The sequence below is a fragment of the Eptesicus fuscus genome, chromosome 10 (genome assembly GCF_027574615.1).
Source record: "Eptesicus fuscus isolate TK198812 chromosome 10, DD_ASM_mEF_20220401, whole genome shotgun sequence".
NCBI lineage: Eukaryota > Metazoa > Chordata > Mammalia > Chiroptera > Vespertilionidae > Eptesicus > Eptesicus fuscus.
In genome coordinates, this window is record NC_072482.1 from 76,696,028 (window position 1) to 76,714,001 (window position 17,974).

Here is a 17,974-nt window from a genome sequence, read left to right on the forward strand (position 1 = left end):
TTAAGAGGTGGGTTCAGTAGTTGTATACAATGGTGTGGAAATGAGGGACTGAGCAATTAGACATGGATGTTTGATGAAGTCAGGGACAAAGGGCAAGGTGGGATTAGTGTGGATGGCCCTTCATTGGGACGTTGTGAGCACTCTACCAGCAAGTTCCTGTCCTGCTAGACAGATCTATTGAAAACTATAACTCCTGCCAATATATTTTTAATTCATTTCAAACATCATTTTCAAATGTCATTTTCAAACATCAGGTGATTAGATTATTTGCACAGAAGTGTTTGCTTAGCTAGATAATTAACGAGAGATTTATTAACTTTCCGTCTTACTATTGTATGTTCAACTTGGATAATTTGTATATACAGATAACAATCATTTCTAGCTATCTAAATTTTTAAAGTTGAAAGAAAAGAAACAAAACCACTGTTATGTCATGTTCTTAGGTAACCATTCAAGTCATGATACCATCATAGGGCATTTATTTAAACAAATAAATCTAAAAACAAATTATAACACTTAAAAAAAACTCACACAAAAATGATGTGTAATATTCTTAAATTGGGCAGAAAAATTATTCTATTGAAATGTCATTAATATCAACAATTTCCAAGATACTATGCTTAAGGCTTTATTTCTCTGAAATCAGGTTGTAAAAATATGAGGGGGAAAGCCTCTGAGTTGTTTAGTTGTTATCTGGAAACCTAACATTTTAGATGCACAAATACAAGGCATATAAAATTGGCAAGTGATTTTTTCATCTTCTATGAATTTAGTCTTCCAAAATTGAACACGCTTCCCCTCCACCCCCCACTTTCTCTTACTGTTTTTTTGACCCTAGTTTCTCCTGATGGAGTGAACCTGCTCAAGATGACATCAAGTAGGAATGATTATTTAACTGATAGTTATTAATTAGCAAACACTTGTAAATAGTTATTAGGGTGTGCTGCTTTGTTCCTTTAATATACCAATAATATAAGTAAAAGAAAGAAAGAAAAGGAGGAAATAGAAAAAAAAAAGTCTAAGTAAAAGATTAGTAACTTAACCAATAGAGTTTAGTTGAGTGCATACTTAAACTTCATAATGAAAAAAAATTCTTTTGGTAAATTTTAATTATAATTAAAATGTTGCTTAGTTCAATAACCTAGTTTTAGTCTACTGTTTGTTCTTTCATGAAATGGGTATGGGTGTCTATTTTTTTAAAATATATTTTTATTGACTTCAGAGAGGAAGGGAGAGGGAGAGAGAAGTAGGAACCTCAGTGATAAAAGTCATTGACTGGCTGCCTCCTGCACAACTCCTATGGGGGATCAAGCCCACAATCTGGGCATATGCCCTGACAGAGAATCGAACTGTGACCTCCTGATTCATAGGTTGATGCTCAACCCCTGAGCCACGCCAGCTGGGCCTGGGTATCTATTGAAATAAATCTTATGATTCATTTCGTATGAATATGTTTCCTCCTGGGAACAGAAGTTAGAAAAGGGGTTTGGGAATAGGTGTTTTAAATTTATTAAAATATGCATTTTACTTCCTAAATATTCTATTCATCCAATTTTAGTTTTGGATAAATTTAGATTTCTATGTGACCTTGGTCTATACTGTCAGCCCAGAGGGAATGGAAAGAGATGAAAAGGAAGGCAAACTCCTGAAATTCTAAGGCTTGTTTTATTTTTTAGCAGTTTCACAATATACTGGTGGTGTCAGGTTGTTCAATGATTGCCATAAATTTAGATTCTTTTTCCAAACTGCCATCTATCTATCATCTATCTATCTATCTATCTATCTATCTATCTATCTATCTATCTACCTATCTATCATCTATCTATATATCTATCATCTCTACTATATAATACATATATCTATTATACTACCTATATATTGCAAAATATACTGCAAATTTCATAATTTAGCTGATAATTACAGAATCATATAGTAACAAAAGGTACATTTTTAAACTGGGTCCCGTGAAGCTTTGAGGTTCTTCAGTGAGGCATGAGGAGGAGGCTAGAAGAAGGATGCATCTCTGTTTTTAAGAGTTTACTTTTCTCTGTTTTATGAATTGAGATTGCATGAGAAAAGATTGTAATGGATTTCAGAGGTTAAAAAAGAAAAACGAGCTCCAATACCTGCCCACAGCCCACACTGAAGCTCAGGTTCCCTGGGCTCTCAGCTCAGCCTCTTTCCTCTATGCACTGCCTTCTTACCACACACTTTGGTAAAATAGTTAAAACCCTTAATACTTTAGGCCACAAGGACACTTCAGTTGTTGCCATTACTAAAAAAACATTCTGCATTCTTATATGAAAGTTCAAAGCTTAATGCTCTTGAAAATAGTTTATCTGAGTTGATCTTTTCTGGGTTAGTAAAAAAGAAACTGTACTAGTAATTGAGACATCAGGTCATATTCCAGCTTTAATGGTTTTATGAACGAAGCCTCAATTTCTTGCTAATAAAATTGTCATGTCTTCCTTATAAAGAATGATGTTGCTATTATCGATGTCAAAATGTTATATGAAACAATGCATGGAATATATGTGTAAGTGCTTTGCAAAGTGGAAGTAAAGGTATATATATTTCTTTCCACTATAATCAATTATAAAGTAAAAAAATATTTTTTAAATGTGATCAAATGCAAAAATAGGATATTACTTCTGTACAAGAGACACATTAAAATATATATATATATATTTTATTATTATTATTATTATTATTTACTAAGGCATTTTAATTCTAAGCTTTTGGGCAATTTGTATCTACCCTTTAGAATATGAGCTTCCCTTACAAAACTTCCATAGATTAAAGCATGTGAAAAATTCATCAGTTGGTCTTCTCTGACTTACAAAAGTGGCAGTTTTACATATTTCAACCTAATGATTCAGCTTTTTATTTCTAGCACAGTATCTGACATCAAGTAGATGTTTAGAAATGATTAAACTCAATTATTGAACAAAATTTAGAAATAAAAGCTCTTTCCAAATAATTATTTTTTCAGCAAGAAGTGATAGGTAAATGTGTTAGAAGTGAGAGAAATCAAATTGCCAATGATTCACTCTTTTTATTTTTTTCCCTCCCAGGTTTTTTGGGATAGGTATATGGGAATGAAAGATGGAACTGTAACCTGATTCAAAGGAAGATTCAACACACAAAGGAAAAAATAAACTGGTGGACAGCCTTCAGGAGCGATGTCCTTTTGCCATAATATAATTAATATTTCCTGTGTGAACAGCAGCTGGTCAAATGATGTCCGTGCTTCCCTCTATAGTTTAATGGTGCTCATAATTCTGACCACAGTGGCTGGCAACCTGATAGTTATTATTTCCATATCACACTTCAAGCAACTTCACACCCCAACTAATTGGCTCATTCATTCCATGGCCTCTGTGGACTTTCTGCTGGGGTGCTTGGTCATGCCTTACAGCATGGTGAGATCTGTTGAGCACTGCTGGCCTTTCGGAGAAGTCTTCTGTAAAATTCACACCAGCACTGATATCATGCTCAGCTCAGCATCCATTTTCCACTTGTCCTTCATTTCCATTGACCGATACTATGCTGTGTGTGACCCGTTGAGATACAAAGCCAAGATCAGTATCTTGGTTATTTTTGTGATGATCTTCATCAGCTGGAGCGTCCCTGCTCTTTTTGCATTTGGAATGATCTTCCTGGGGCTAAACTTCAAAGGAGCTGAACAGATGTATTACGAACACACTCACTGTTCAGGGGGTTGTTCTGTCTTCTTTAGCAAAACACCTGGGGTTCTGGCCTTTATGACTTCTTTCTATATACCTGGATCTATTATGTTGTATGTCTATTATAGGATATACTTCATAGCTAAAGGGCAGGCAAGATCAATTCACAATGCAAATCTGAAGCTTCAAATTGGATTGGAAGAGAAAAATGGAATTTCACGAAACAAAGAACGAAAAGCGGCCAAGACTTTAGGGATTGTGATGGGAGTTTTCCTCATTTGCTGGTGCCCTTTCTTTGTCTGCACAGTCATGGATCCTTTCCTGGACTATACTATCCCACCCACCTTGAATGAGGCGTTGATTTGGTTTGGCTACTTGAACTCTACTTTTAATCCAATGATTTATGCATTTTTCTATCCCTGGTTCAGAAGAGCGTTGAAGATGATTCTATTTGGTAAAATTTTCCAAAAAGATTCATCTAGGTGTCAATTATTTCTAGAATCAAATCCATAGAATTATAATACCTTACTGTTTTGCAAAACAGCTGGTGATGATATTTATGAACACCACATGCACCAACTGCATGGTCTTTAAGTCAGTTACTTGATTTAAAGAATGTGTAATGAGGTAGGATGATTCTATCTTGCTTCCTACTTGGGATGTAGTACATATCATCTTTGCCATTCTTACCATACCTATGAAGCTTTGCAAGTCCAGAATTTAAGGTACTACATTTAAAAAAGCTTTTCCTGTTTTTTTCATGTACCACCATGGAATTGAAACTGGTCCTTGACTCAGTTATTCAGTGGTAGAAACCATAAGCTGCATTAGAAATGCAAATTAGAGTACTTTGTCATGTATTTGCTGAAATATGTATAGTTGTATTGTTGTTGTTTTTTGTAAAATCAGCTAAACTTACACATAAATGTTATTTATTGAATAATTATTTATATATACTTTGCTATTTACCACAAATCCTTATTAATATATATTCTAATTATTTTTTTACATTTATTTTTTATTTTTTACTGTTTGTATACTAATTTTTAAGTATCTCCATTTTCATCTTTTGAGTATAGGTATTCCTAATTCTCATACTTGTAGGAAATTTGAAAAATAAAGAAAAAAATATCATAAAGCAACATAGGAAGAAAAATATCACTTACAGCTCACTTCCTGAAATAACTATATTATTTAAAATTCTTAAAAGCATTTTTGAGTGATTGTATATTTCATTGTATGAATGTACAATGATATTTTTTAACTATTTCCCTATTATTGACCACATAGTTTTTTTTTTAAATTCCTTTTTATTAAAAAATAGAAATTAAATTAGTTTCTGCCTGTTACCTGCTATTGAAGTTCATGAAAGTATCTGGAAGGATTTTAACCATATTTCAAGATTGTTCTTGGTAGGGTAGGACTCAAAATGTAAGCTACACGAAGTAAAACAAATTCACTTGCTGGGCTCCAGGCTGCACCAAAAGAGAGGCTGTCATCCATCAAAGCAGTGAAACCGGAGGGACAACAAGAGGCATAATCAGAGTAGACATGCCAAGCCTATTAGGGTGGCATACACAAAAAGAGGGACAAATGGTGGTTTCAAATAAGATCCCCAAAAAGGAAGTGAGCAAACATTTTTTTTTTTTAGTATTTTTTTAAAATATATTTTATTGATTTTTTACAGTTAGGAAGGGAGAGGGATAGAGAGTTAGAAACATCGATGAGAGAGAAACATCGATGAGCTGCCTCCTGCACACCTTCTACTGGGGATGTGCCCGCAACCAAGGTACTTGCCCTTGACCAGAATCAAACCTGGGACCCTTCAGTCCACAGGCCGAGGCTCTATCCACTGAGCCAAACCGGTCAGGGCATGAGCAAACATTTTAAATGATGAGCAGTGATTTGCCATTGAGCTGTTTCTCATTCAGATGTCTCGCGGTCTCTTTGTTGTTGGTAGCACCAGCGGCTTGGATTTATCTATTTACTAATAGTGACTTATGCTGCTGTTCGAATAAGGCAGCTAATTTTAAATGAAACGAAAGTTCCTGCATGTAAATTTCTGTTCACAAACCTGATGATGTGAGGACGTCAAACCCTTTCATCTATTATAGTCTGTTTCAGGACTACTCTTTTCTTTTGTTGATCTGACTAGATTTTTGTTCTAGTCCATTTAAAAAACACTATGAGGTACCTTTCCATTTAGTGTAGAGTCAGGCCAGTTGCCGCTAATCACTCCCAGTTTCAAAAACTCCCTTGGCTTTTGTTCACCTGTGAGACCATCTTGCCAATTTTTTTTAAAAAAAAAGAATAAAAGCATTTAGACATTTTTCTGTACCTTACAGCAAGTTTCTGTGGTGTTCTTCATTTGTACCCACACATTTAAGATTATTCCTAGGTGTTTTGTACCTTTGGGGTGTGTGTTCTGTCTACTGTGAATGAATCTTTTTTTAAGCCATTATATTTTCTATGTAACCATTAGCGTTGGCATACAGTAAAACTTTCTTTTTGCTTTTTCAGTTGACTTGTTTGGGTTTTCACGAGACTTAGTCATATTATCCTCAAGCAACTTCAGCTTTATCTCCTTTCCAATAGTTATGATTCTTATTTATATTTCTTTATGTACTTTATTAGTCATCAACAGTGATAGCAGTCATCCTGTGTTACATTTACTTTAAATTACTCTCTAGGCTTTAATATTGAATCCTCACTTTTCTTGGGATAAATTCATGACTCAGATAATTCTACCTTTTTCACTTAGCCCTAAAGCCCTTATAGCCTGTTTTTCTTTAATGCTTCTAATAAGAGATCACCCATAACCCACCCTCTCAGCAAAACAAAAAGAAAGACTTACCTTGTTTTGCCATATTCCCAGCTTTACCCTAACTTCCATTTCCTCATACAGAACGTATTTTTTTAAAAAATATTTTTATTGATTTCAGAGAGGAAGGGAGAGGGAGAGAGAGACAGAAACATCAATGAGAGAATCATTGATCGGCTGCCTCCTGCACACCCTCTACTGGGGATCGAGCCTACAACCAGGGCATGTGCCCTTGACTGGAATCGAGCCTGGGACCTGTCAGTCCCCAGGTGATCGCTCTATCCACTGAGCCAAACTGGCTAGGGTTATTACATTTTCTTTTAAAAGTTAGTGTAGAATTACATTATCCTCTTTCCTAATAAGTTTCACAACTACAACTAAGCAAAAGAATAGCAGATTTACTCCAAGGTCTACACAGAAGAGAGTTAACTTGTCTGGCCCGTCTAGCTCAGTGGTTGAGCATCGACTTATAAACCAGGAGGTCAGGGTTCAATTCCCCATCAGGCCTCTATTCCCAATAGGGGGTGGGGAGTGCAGGAGGCAGGAGGCAGCTGATTGATGATTCTCTCTTACTGATGTTTCTCTCTCTCTCTCTCTTTCTCTGAAATCTATAAAAACGTATTTTTAAAAGTAAGTAAATAAGCAGAAGGGAGTTAACCTGATGACACATTTTTGCACTGCTAGTCTGCCATGTGTCAGCGTTTGCCATATAGTATGTGGCCATATAGTATAGTTTAAGAGACTGGGAGTTTTTATTTCTTTAAAAATAATTTATATAAAATAACTACATATTTACATACACATATGTAATATTGCTATTTATCTACAAAACTAGAGGCCCGGTGCACGAAATTCGTGCACGGAGGGGGGTTGTCCCTCAGCCCAGCCTGTACCCTCTCCAATATGGGACCCCTTGAGGGCAATCGGACATCCCTCTCACAATCCAGGACTGCCGGCTCCCAACTGCTTGCCTGCCTGCCTTCCTGATTGCCCCTAACAGCCTCTGCCTGCCAGCCTGATCACCCCCTAAACCACTCTGCTGCCAGCCTGTTTGCCCCCAACTTCCCTCCTCTGCCAGCCTGGTCACCCCTAACTGCCCTCCCCTGCAGGGTTGATCACCTCCAACTGCCCTCCCTTGCAGGCTTGGTCCCTCTCAACTGCCCTCCCTTGCAGGCCGGGTGCCTCCCAACTGCCCTCGCCTGCTGGCCATCTTGTGGTGGCCATCTTGTGTCCACATGGGGGCAGGATCTTTGACCACATGGGGGCAGCTATATTGTGTGTTGCAGTGATGATCAATCTGCATAGTATTCTTTTATTAGATAGGATAGAGGCCTGGTACAGGGGTGGGGGCCAGCTGGTTTGCCCTGAAGGGCATCCCGGATCAGGTGCGGGTTCCCTTGGGGTGTGGGGCGGCCTGAGCAAGGGGTCTGTGGTGGTTTGCAGGCCGGCCACGCCCCCTGGCAACCCAAGCAGAGGCCCTGGTATCTGGAATTTATTTTCCTTCTACAATTGAAACTTTGTAGCCTGGAGCGGAGCCAAGCCTGGGGCTCCCTCCGAGGCAGGCCGGCAGCCATTTGTGTTGGGGTTATAATTGAAACTTTGTTGCCTTAAGCAGGTGGGCCTGGCCAGGGTGTGCGGAAAGCTTTGCTTCCCCTGTTGCCGGCGGCAACCCTGGCCTGCACTCTCAAGCTCCATTCTGCCGCCATTTGTTTGAATTTGTTTACCTTCTATAATTGAAACTTTGTAGCTTGAGTGGAGGCTTAGGCCTGGCAAGGGCAGGCGGAAAGCTTGGCTTCCTCTGTTACCTAGGAAACCTTGCTCTCTGTGGCTGTAGCCATCTTGGTTTGGGTTAATTTGCATACTCTCTCTGATTGGATGGTGGGCGTGGCTTGTGGGTGTGTCGGAGGTATGGTCAATTTGCATATTTGCCTATTATTAGAGAGGATAACTTATCTACTGAGCTAATGAATTTGATGAACACTCTGTGTAAGCCCTAAAGCATGTTAGCATAGAGTCCTGAGGCACCGAGGGACGGCCTCAGGCTTTGGAGTCACACAAGCCTCACACACAGCCTCGGTTCAAATCCCAGCATTCTGTAGTTCCTGTGTCTTCTCTCCTTTGTGCCTTTGCTCCTGCAGCCCCCAGTCCCTGCAATGCCTCCTCCCCCACTCTACCTCCCTTAACTGGCTGACATTTACTCATTTTAAAGACTCATCTTGAAAGTTATTACCTCTCCAGTGATTTATCTCTGATCCCCTTAGACCAGGTAGGTGTCTTCCTCTGAATTCCCAAAATATCCCCTGCACTTCTTGTCAGTGCACTTGTGGTTATGTTAATGTACCCACTGTCCCACTGGGCTGTGAACTGCAGAGGGTAGGCACTGTGTTTTACTCAGTACCCCATGCTTGCACCACCCCTAGCACAGAGAAGTCTCTCTGTGGATTTTTTTTTTAGGGTGCTGTTCTCTAAATGCTCACAAAAAAAAGCTCCATTAAACCTAATCCCTTACTAGGATGCTGTTCTGACAATGCCCACTATATTGAGTTTACACCCGAACTGGGGCGCTGTTCTCAGAATGCTCACAAGAGGGCGCTATGGAGCCTAATTCGTTACTTGTGGGCATTCTGAGAACAGCACCATAGTAAGAAATTCTGTGAGTCTGAAAAAAATATTCCTTGTCTCACAGCTCTCTTAAGCTGTACTCCTGTTTGTTTTTTAAAATTGCGTTTTCTTTTTGGCTTTTTGAGTGATTTTTCCCCCACCCTGTCTTCTAATTCACTGATCCAGTCCTCAGCTTCCCCTAATCTGCTGTGTATTCATTCCAATGTGTTATTAGTGCTATGTCAGCCTTTATTTCTTTTTCACAGTTACTATAACTTTTCTCATGCTCTTGAGCATCTTTACCATCATTATTCTGAACTCTATATCAGGTCAATTTCCTATCTCCACGTCATTTATCTCTTCTTCTGGACAATTCTCTTGTTCTTTCACTTGGGGGTTGTTTTTATTTCCCCATTTTGTCTGCCTCTTTGGATTTGTAAATATGCATTAGGTAGATCTGGTAGCCTCTCAATCTCTAGTGCAGGACAGTGTCAGATGATGTTTCTGACTAATAAGAAGAGGCAAAGATCCAAAGCCTCCAGAGACCTGCCTATGACTACAGACTGGATTAACTCTTGAGTAGCCTTCAGCCAATTGTCCACAGGTGTGGAGAGAGGTTTCCCAACAGGTTGGGGCAATTGCTTCTGCCTGGAGGCTAATTGTCATCCTCAGTCTCTTAATGGGCCTCAGAAACTCCACAAAGTCAGGCAAGGTGTTTTCCAATAGGGTGGGGAAAGTCTTCCCCCCAGGCAAAAACCGCCTTGATAGCAAAAGTCTTCCCGAGAAAGATGACCTCCCCAGCCTGAGGGAATGACTCAGCACAAGAACCCTGGTGTCTGCCTCCTGAGCTCTAACCCCAGAGGCCTCAACCCTGGCTTCTGCTCACACTGCTCCAGTCCGTTCTGCCCTCCCTCTGCTGCAGCACAAGGTGAGGGCCTGCACATGAAATTTTGTGTGTTGGCCCTTTAAGAGGGTGCCTGCACTTCCAGCCGTAGCTCCTGACAGAGAGCAACCCTGTTGCTTTTCACTGGCAGATGGTATGTGGGCACCTTTCTCAGTTCTGGTGCTCTCTGCTGGGATGCCCAGCTGGGGGATTATGACCCAGAGTTCTCAGGGGGAACCCTCCACAGCTGAGAAATCTCTCTGAAACTTCAGCTGCTGTCTGTGGGAGCCAGGCCAGCCCTTTCGCAATTCCGTCCTTCCTCCCAGTCTCTACGCGGTCTGCACATTCTGTCCTTGGTTACCAGTGTGAGCTCCAGCTAGTCTTCAGTGGGTTAGTCAGGATGTTTTTTGTATTTTAGTTGTACTTCCAGTTTGGTCCAGGGAGTATGTCTGTGTACCCTCCAGTCACACTGTGGCCATTTTTAATCTGCCGTCTTTTGGACATTCTGACAACAGAACCCTAGCAAGGAATTAGGCCCAATAGCACCCTCTTCTAGGCATTTAGAGAACACCACCCTAGCAAGGGATTAGGCTCAATAGCACCCTCTTCTAGGCACTTAGAGAACACCACTCTAGCAAGTGATTAGGCTCTACAGTAACCTCTTATGGGCATTTAGCTAACAGCACCCTAGTAAGGGTTTAAACTCAGTAGCGCCCTCTGGTGGCAATTCTGAGAACAGCACCCTATTATGATGTTATATTCTATAGCGCCCTCTTGTGGGCATTTAGGTAAAAGCACCCTTATTAGAGGATTAGGCTCAATAGTACTCCCTTGTGTGCATTTGGAAAACAGCATCATAGTAATGGATTAAGCTCAATAGTGCCCTCTAATATGCATTCTAGAGAAGAGCACCCTATTAGGGAATTAGTCTCAATAGCACATCCTTGTGGGTATTGTCTGAACAGCACCCTACTAAAAGCTTGGGCTCAATGACACCCTCCTGTGAGCATTCTAGAGAACAGCATTGTTTTAAAGGATTCAGCTAAATAGCGCCCTCTTGTGGGAATTCTGAAAACAGCACCCTAGTGGGGTATTATTCTCAATGGTGCCCTCTAGTGGACACTGTGAGAACAGCACCCTAGTAGGGGATTCGTCTCAATAGCACCATCCAATGGACATTCTGGGAACAGCACCCTAATAAGGGGTTTGTCTCAATAAAGCCCTCTGGTGGGCATTGTAAGAACAGCATCCTAGTAAGGGATTAGGCTCCATAGTGCCCTCTGGTGGGCAGTTAGAAAATAGCACCCTAGTTTGGGATTAGACTCAATAGCGCCCTCATGTGGGCATTGTCAGAACAGAATCCTAGTAAGCGATGAAACTCAATAGCACCCTCTTGCAGTCATTTGGAGAACAGCAACCTAGTAAGAAATCTGGGAGTCTGAAAAAAATCCTTGTCTCACACTCAGAATGTCCATTAGATGGCACTGTTGAGACAAATCCATTTCTAGGGTGCTATTTTCAGAATCTCCACAAGAGGGCGTTATTGAGACTCATCCCCTAGTAGTGTGCTGTTCCAAGAATGTTCACTGGGTGGCGCTATTGAGACTAATCCCTTTCAAGGGTGCTGTTCTCCTAATGTACAATAGAGGGCGATATTGAGACTAATCCTTTGTTAGGGTGCTGTTCTCACAATGTGCATTTAGGTTCTATTGAGACTAATTGTCTACTAGGGTGCTATACTCAGAATGTCCACGTGAGGGTGCTATTGAGCCCAACCCCTTTCTAAGATGCCAAAGTTTGCCAAATTTTAAAGATGGAATAACAGCATTTTGACATTTTTCTGTACCTTATAGCAAGTTTCTGTGGTGTTCTTCATTTGCTCCCACACATTCTTCTTAATATTATTGCTAGGTGTTCTGTACCTTTGGGGGGAGTGTTTTGCCTACTGTGAATAAATCTTTTTTAAGCCATTATATTTTCTATGTAACCATTAGCGTTGGCATACAGTAAAACTTTCTTTTTGCTTTTTCAGTTGACTTGTTTGGGTTTTCACGAGACTTAGTCATATTATCCTCAAGCAACTTTAGCTTTATCTTTTTTTCCAGTAGTTATGATTCTTACTTATATTTCTTGATGTATTTATTAATCAGAAATTTCTAGAACAATGGTAATAGCAGTCATCCTGTGTTACATTTACTTTAAATTACTCTCTAGGCTTTAATATTGAATCCTCATTTTTCTTGGGATAAATTCATGACTCAGATAATTCTACCTTTTTCACTTAGCCCTAAAGCCCTTATAGCCTATCTGTTTTTGTAGCCTGTTTTTCTTTAATGCTTCTAATAAGAGATCACCCATAACCCACCCTCTCAGCAAAACAAAAAGAAAGACTTACCTTGTTTTGCCATATTCCTAGCTTTACTCTAGCCTCCATTCGCTCATGCAGAGGTATTTTTGTCCTTTGATTGTCTAGAGTCCATTTCCTATCTGTAATCCTTTTCAACTAGACATAGTCTATTGAGAAATTTCTTATTTCAACTAGATATAGTCTGTTGGAAGTGTAATGAGAAGACTGGCTCCCTGCTCTTCCCCTTAGCTAAACAGATGGGTGAATAACACAAACTAAAAATTTCTTTAGAATTTAAATATTTAGCAGAGGGGAAAGACAGTGGTCTTTAGCAGAATAGCTAGCAGAAAACAATAAAAACATGTGGGTTTCCATTCCATCCATGTGTAAGACTATGACCAGACTGCTCTTGGTGTTGTCATGGTTCTTGCTTCTCAGACTCCAGAGCTGCCTGTCTGTCCATTTCAAAACTTAGTTCTTCAGTTTCTAAGGAAGTCCAGATAGTTTTCTCAGAAGTACCCTTTGAGAATAACTTTTGATTGCATCCACAGAAAGAACCTTAGCTTGATATACTTTATTATGTTAAAGAAAGTAAATTCAACAACATAACATTCCTTCCCCAAGTCCAGACAATTTCCAATCTAAACAGCCTCATTATTTCCCACTCTCCTCTCAAAGAGGAGTATTCATATAAACTTCATATACACTTTCCAGGAAGAGATAAAAATAAAAGTACTAGCAAGGAAGTTAGAACTGACTTGTTGTTCATAAAAATAATACCCTGGAAGTTCCATCCTAATTTTAAACTTGGTTCTCGAAGGCAATAATCCAGTCTTTGTAGAGGCATATTTGTCAAGGAAGCAGGGCAAACCATATGAGCTCCAATTCATTGTGGATTCTGGTGAGTCACAGTTTCTGTTTAGTTGTACATCATCAACAAGAGCTTGAACTTTAACTTAAATATATGAAGATACACCGAAAATGGTGTTAGTATTTTTAAATTTAGTAGACTATGAAGTGTACCAACAAAACTATTACTGAGAGATATTTTGAATGCTGCACTAAAATAATCTGCATAATAAAATAATCAGATTAAGCTAAAGCATATATGCATTTTCCACAGTCTTTCAATACAGGTGATTGAGTACATTAGTACATGGCTGACTGTAAAAAGTATCCAAAGAAAGTAAATTTGTTTTTGATGGGTCCTGGCCTTTTTTTCTCATGTCCTAAAACTCGTCCTCCTAAAACCCCTTTCCCAATTTCTAAACTTCCAGTGAATTTATGCTGGTCCAACATTCTAATTTGGTTACAGTATTTCATTGGGGTGGTTCTACTGTGAAGTCTTATCAACTTCAGCATCTAATTGGTTTCTGTCTTTGAATTTCTCCAGGAGTAAGAAATCATTGGCTCATCCAAATTAAATTTATTAGCATATGTATTAAAGTGACTTAGAAGCTTAAAGTTATGCCACTCACAATGGTTTATCAATGGCACACTTCCCTTTTCATTAACCTATAAGTCAGATAAGCAATAACTGAGATGATAAACTTTAAAATTTGTTTATTGGTCAACATTTTTACACCGTGATGTGTTAAAGTCAAGTGTTTCCCAACTCTGGGCTACTGCTGAGGAGCTATGATATTAGTATAAATAACGTGGTCCTAGCCGGTTTGGCTCAGTGGATAGAATGTTGGCCTGTGGACTAAAGGGTCCTGAGTTTGATTCCCGTCAAAGGCACATGCCCGGTTGCAGGGCTGTAAACTGCAGAGGTTAGGTGTGGTGTTTTATTGATCGTTGTACCCCATGCTTAGCATCACACCTGGCACAGAGAAGCCACTGTATGGATGTTTTGTAAGGAAATAAATCAATAAGGAATAATACGGTGCCTAAGGGAAGCGAGAGTTGAGACCAAGGCTGTCTGGCTACACACTCTACCCTCTTTCCTATTTCTGGAAGTGGGGCCAGCTCTGGGATTCATAGTTTCATCTCCAGCCAAGGTTAAGCAGATGTGCCATATGGGTTGAATTTTGGCAATAAACATGCATTTTTATGAATATGTACATATATAGAATATGTTTTGCTTCTCTTGCATCAGCTAAAGTTTTCTTTCTTAGATTTACACTTTGTCTTTGCTTAATAGCCCAAGAATTCCCCAAACATTTGGTTCCTCAAATAAAGTTTTGTGCTAAATGTTTTCCTATCTCCATGAAGTAAAGCTGCTTCCCCAATGACTTGAAGTGTGACATGATTTCCCATCATGATGAACAGGGAAGGAACAGCAGATGTGTTAATGATGCCCTCTGGTCTCTATTTACTCTGGAGTTGGGCAAATGAAAGCAAAGTGAGAGAAACGGTGATTATACTTGTCTCTTTGGACTATGGCTCAAATTGCAGCTTCCAAGTGTCAAGCTGTAAATGAAGGTGGTGGGTGTTGGTAAATATCCAATCAACACATTTAATTACTGTTATTAGCTATTCTCACCAGACTTCACTTTTAACAAACAGAAGAGCTTGCAAACAGTGATATCATATACTTCAAATGTGTTGATAACTTTATTTTCAAATGGCTAAGGGTTTTCAGCTCATTTATAGATTCTCCTGAGAAAGGAAACTGACAGAAGTTTGGAGAACAAACTAAAGCACAGACCATGCATTGGTTTGCCTTCCGTGGCTCATATGAGAAGGAATAATAAAATAAAGCACACAAAAAGAAAACATCACGGTACATTTTTCTACTACATGGTAGACTAGACCACCACAATGCTAAATTTGAATATGTACAGCTAGATCGCTGGGCTAGTTCTATGTAAAAAAAGCAAAGTGAAAAATAATAGTCATTACCTGGGTAATTAAGACATCTAAATTCTCTTTTCATCACTACTGTTACCTTGATCAAATAAGACCAAATAAAAGAAAAGAGAATCATTGCTTGCATTGAACCTGGAAACATAATGGCCTAAGTTCATATTCAAATACTGGTGATTATTAACTCTTTAGCAATGTTCAAAAGCTGAAAGCAGTTTATTAAACCTCTTTAAAGTTCAGTTTCCTTATTTGTACAATGGGTAATGGGTAACTTTCAGGGTTGTGGTGAAGACTTATTCATGTACTAAGTAATTTATTTACACAAAATATTTATTGAATGTCTATTATATATCATCATTGTGTTAACTAGATGCTAAAGATACAGATGTGATCAAGACCCACATGTTCTACATCCTTCATGGAATTTTCATGGAAATGAAATGAAGTTTGTTTCTTTTGTTTGTTTGTTTGTTTGTTTTAATATATGTCCTTGGCAGGAATAGAACCCGGGACCCTTTATTCCGAAGGCCGATGCTCTATCCACTGAGCAAAACCGGCTAAGGCTGAAATGAGGTTTTTGGAAGTGAAATGAGATTATATTTGTCAAGTGTTTGCATAATGTACAGTAGATAGTTCCTAGCACATGGTCAATAAGTTAGAGTTACTATTATTGTTATTATTTACAATTCACTTGGTCATTGTCAGTCCTGCTCACAATTGCAGAGATAGCATTATAAAAATATCCTGGACGGAGGGCTTAAGAAGCACAAATTGGTAGTTACAAAATAGCCACAGTGATAGCACAGCACGGAGAATATAGTCAATAATATTGAGATAACTATGTATGGTGCCAGTTGGGTACTGGCATTATAGTGGGGAAACCATGTGAAGTATATGATTGTCTAACCACTAAGCTGTAAACCTGAAACCAATGCAAAACAATATGGAGAGTAAATTGTATATAAGTAAGTAAAGGTCTTTCTGCTGTTGAATAGCCTTACATGGTTTTGTAGTACCTTTTGTATTAGTTAGCATTACAGACATTCTGTGATCTGTCCTGCCTGCTTTTCTATCTATATCTCCTACTTTTTTCTTATTAGTTTATTTTCTTTCAGCCACATGAAGTTACCTAAATTTCCTGAACACTCTGCGTCTTTTCAGAGCTCCCAGCCTTTGAACACCTGATGGCTGCTGTTCAAAATGCCCTTCATCAATCTGTTTACTTAGTTGTTCCTGCAGCCTCACCCTCAGCATCACTCTTTTCTGAAGCTTGTCCTGCTCAGGGCCATGCAGTGCTTCCTTCTCTGACCCCCAAAACCAATTCAGACATGGTTCTATTGACAGCATTGTGATTAGCTAGTGATTAATAATAGGAGAGGAGCAAAGGGAAGGCCAGATATTGTAGGCATGTCAAGGGCAGGGTCAGCAGGAAGCTGCAACCTTGCACTCCCCAGGGAACCACTGGCCTATTCCCTACAAAACACGGGGGGGGGGGGAGGATCCAACAAAAGGAAGATAGCCGCATGCCCAGTAAAGTTGGGGTGACATAGGGAAGGTACTTGCCTGTCAGTCAAACCTGGGGAGAGAGATGATTGGCCAGAATGAGCACGGCCACTGCAAGCATGTGAAACTTTGGGAATGCATCATCTTCTAAACAAAAGAGATTGCTCTCTTGTTTCTCCCTCTTGTGGCTCTTGGCTTATGACCCTTGTTTCCTTCATAGCCATGAGGCCCTGCGGACCCTACATGCAATGGGCTAATGGACTGCAGTGCGGAACACAAGTTAAGCTGGATGGATGCTGGGTTGGGCACGGCTCCAATATGGAAAGGAAACTCAACACGGACTCTGATTTGAGCCCTACTGAAGCCCCAGCTACACTTCTATGACTGGACGGAGGGAAATGAGACTTTGGAAGCCCAGGGGTGTAATTCCACAGAAATAAAGCTCTCTACTATATCATATCCTCTCGTGTGAGTATCAGAAAATTCTTTTTCTTGGGATAACACAAGAAATCCACCCCCACTAATTCCCCTCCATTACCACTTCCAGATTTAACTGTTGTCAACTATTGACATAAATTGTCGTCAACTGAGTTCACAGCCATGGGTGTTTATTATGTTAAAACAAACACAGCAAGCAAGTCATGTGTGGCATGATTGTGATTAATTCAAGTTCTACACACCTGAGTTCCATTAAAAAATTCCCCAGCCAAGTTTAAGCAGATGTGCCTATATGGGTTGAATTTTGGCGATAAACATGCATTTTTATGAATATGTACATATGTAGAATATGTTTTGCATATTAATCACTTGTATAGTGATGTATTTCTTTGCTCCAGCTTGAGGCACAAAATAAGATCACATCTCTTTATATTATTTAAATTAGTTAGCCAGCTTTCCCATTTGCCTTTGGGTCTTTTAGCTTTATTCTCTGGGGACTGAATCCAAAGATTCATTTCTCTTAAACTCTTAAAATGAGGTGTCACTGTTCAAGTTAGAAGATGACGTCATTCCACCAGCAAAATGCAGGGATAGTGGCCCGGGAGGGGAAGCTCCAGTTCCCCCAAGGGCTTAGGAAGAAGAGGCTGAGCTGGCTCCCCGCACTTACCTTCACCTGAGAGCTCTAACTCCCAGATCTCGCCCTCAGGTTAGAGAGGCCGGTTCAGAAGAACCAGCTCAGCCGGTTTCCAAGGCTCAGCCATATATTGTTCCTAGGATTGGTTTGGACTCTGCACCTCCAGTCCTCTGCCTTCCCTCAGGGTCAGTCCCAGTCAAGAAAGCCCTCGTTTTTTCTTGCCAGCTGGCCTAAAATAGTATTAGTTTACCAG

The 17,974-nt window shown here is 39.6% G+C and overlaps 1 protein-coding gene across 1 annotated transcript; it reads left to right on the forward strand.

The window, feature by feature from the left end:
• Positions 1 to 3,150: 3,150 nt before the first annotated feature.
• Positions 3,151 to 4,546, forward strand: TAAR1 (trace amine associated receptor 1). Its single transcript, XM_008162400.3, has one exon. The coding sequence runs from the start codon at positions 3,183 to 3,185 to the stop codon at positions 4,197 to 4,199; it is 1,017 nt and encodes a 338-aa protein (XP_008160622.1). The 5' UTR covers positions 3,151 to 3,182; the 3' UTR covers positions 4,200 to 4,546.
• The last annotated feature ends 13,428 nt before the right edge of the window (positions 4,547 to 17,974 follow it).

Excerpts from the sequence above, each read along its gene's own strand:
- TAAR1 (XM_008162400.3), top strand. The coding sequence starts at position 3,183 with ATGTCCTTTTGCCATAATATAATTAATATTTCCTGTGTGAACAGCAGC.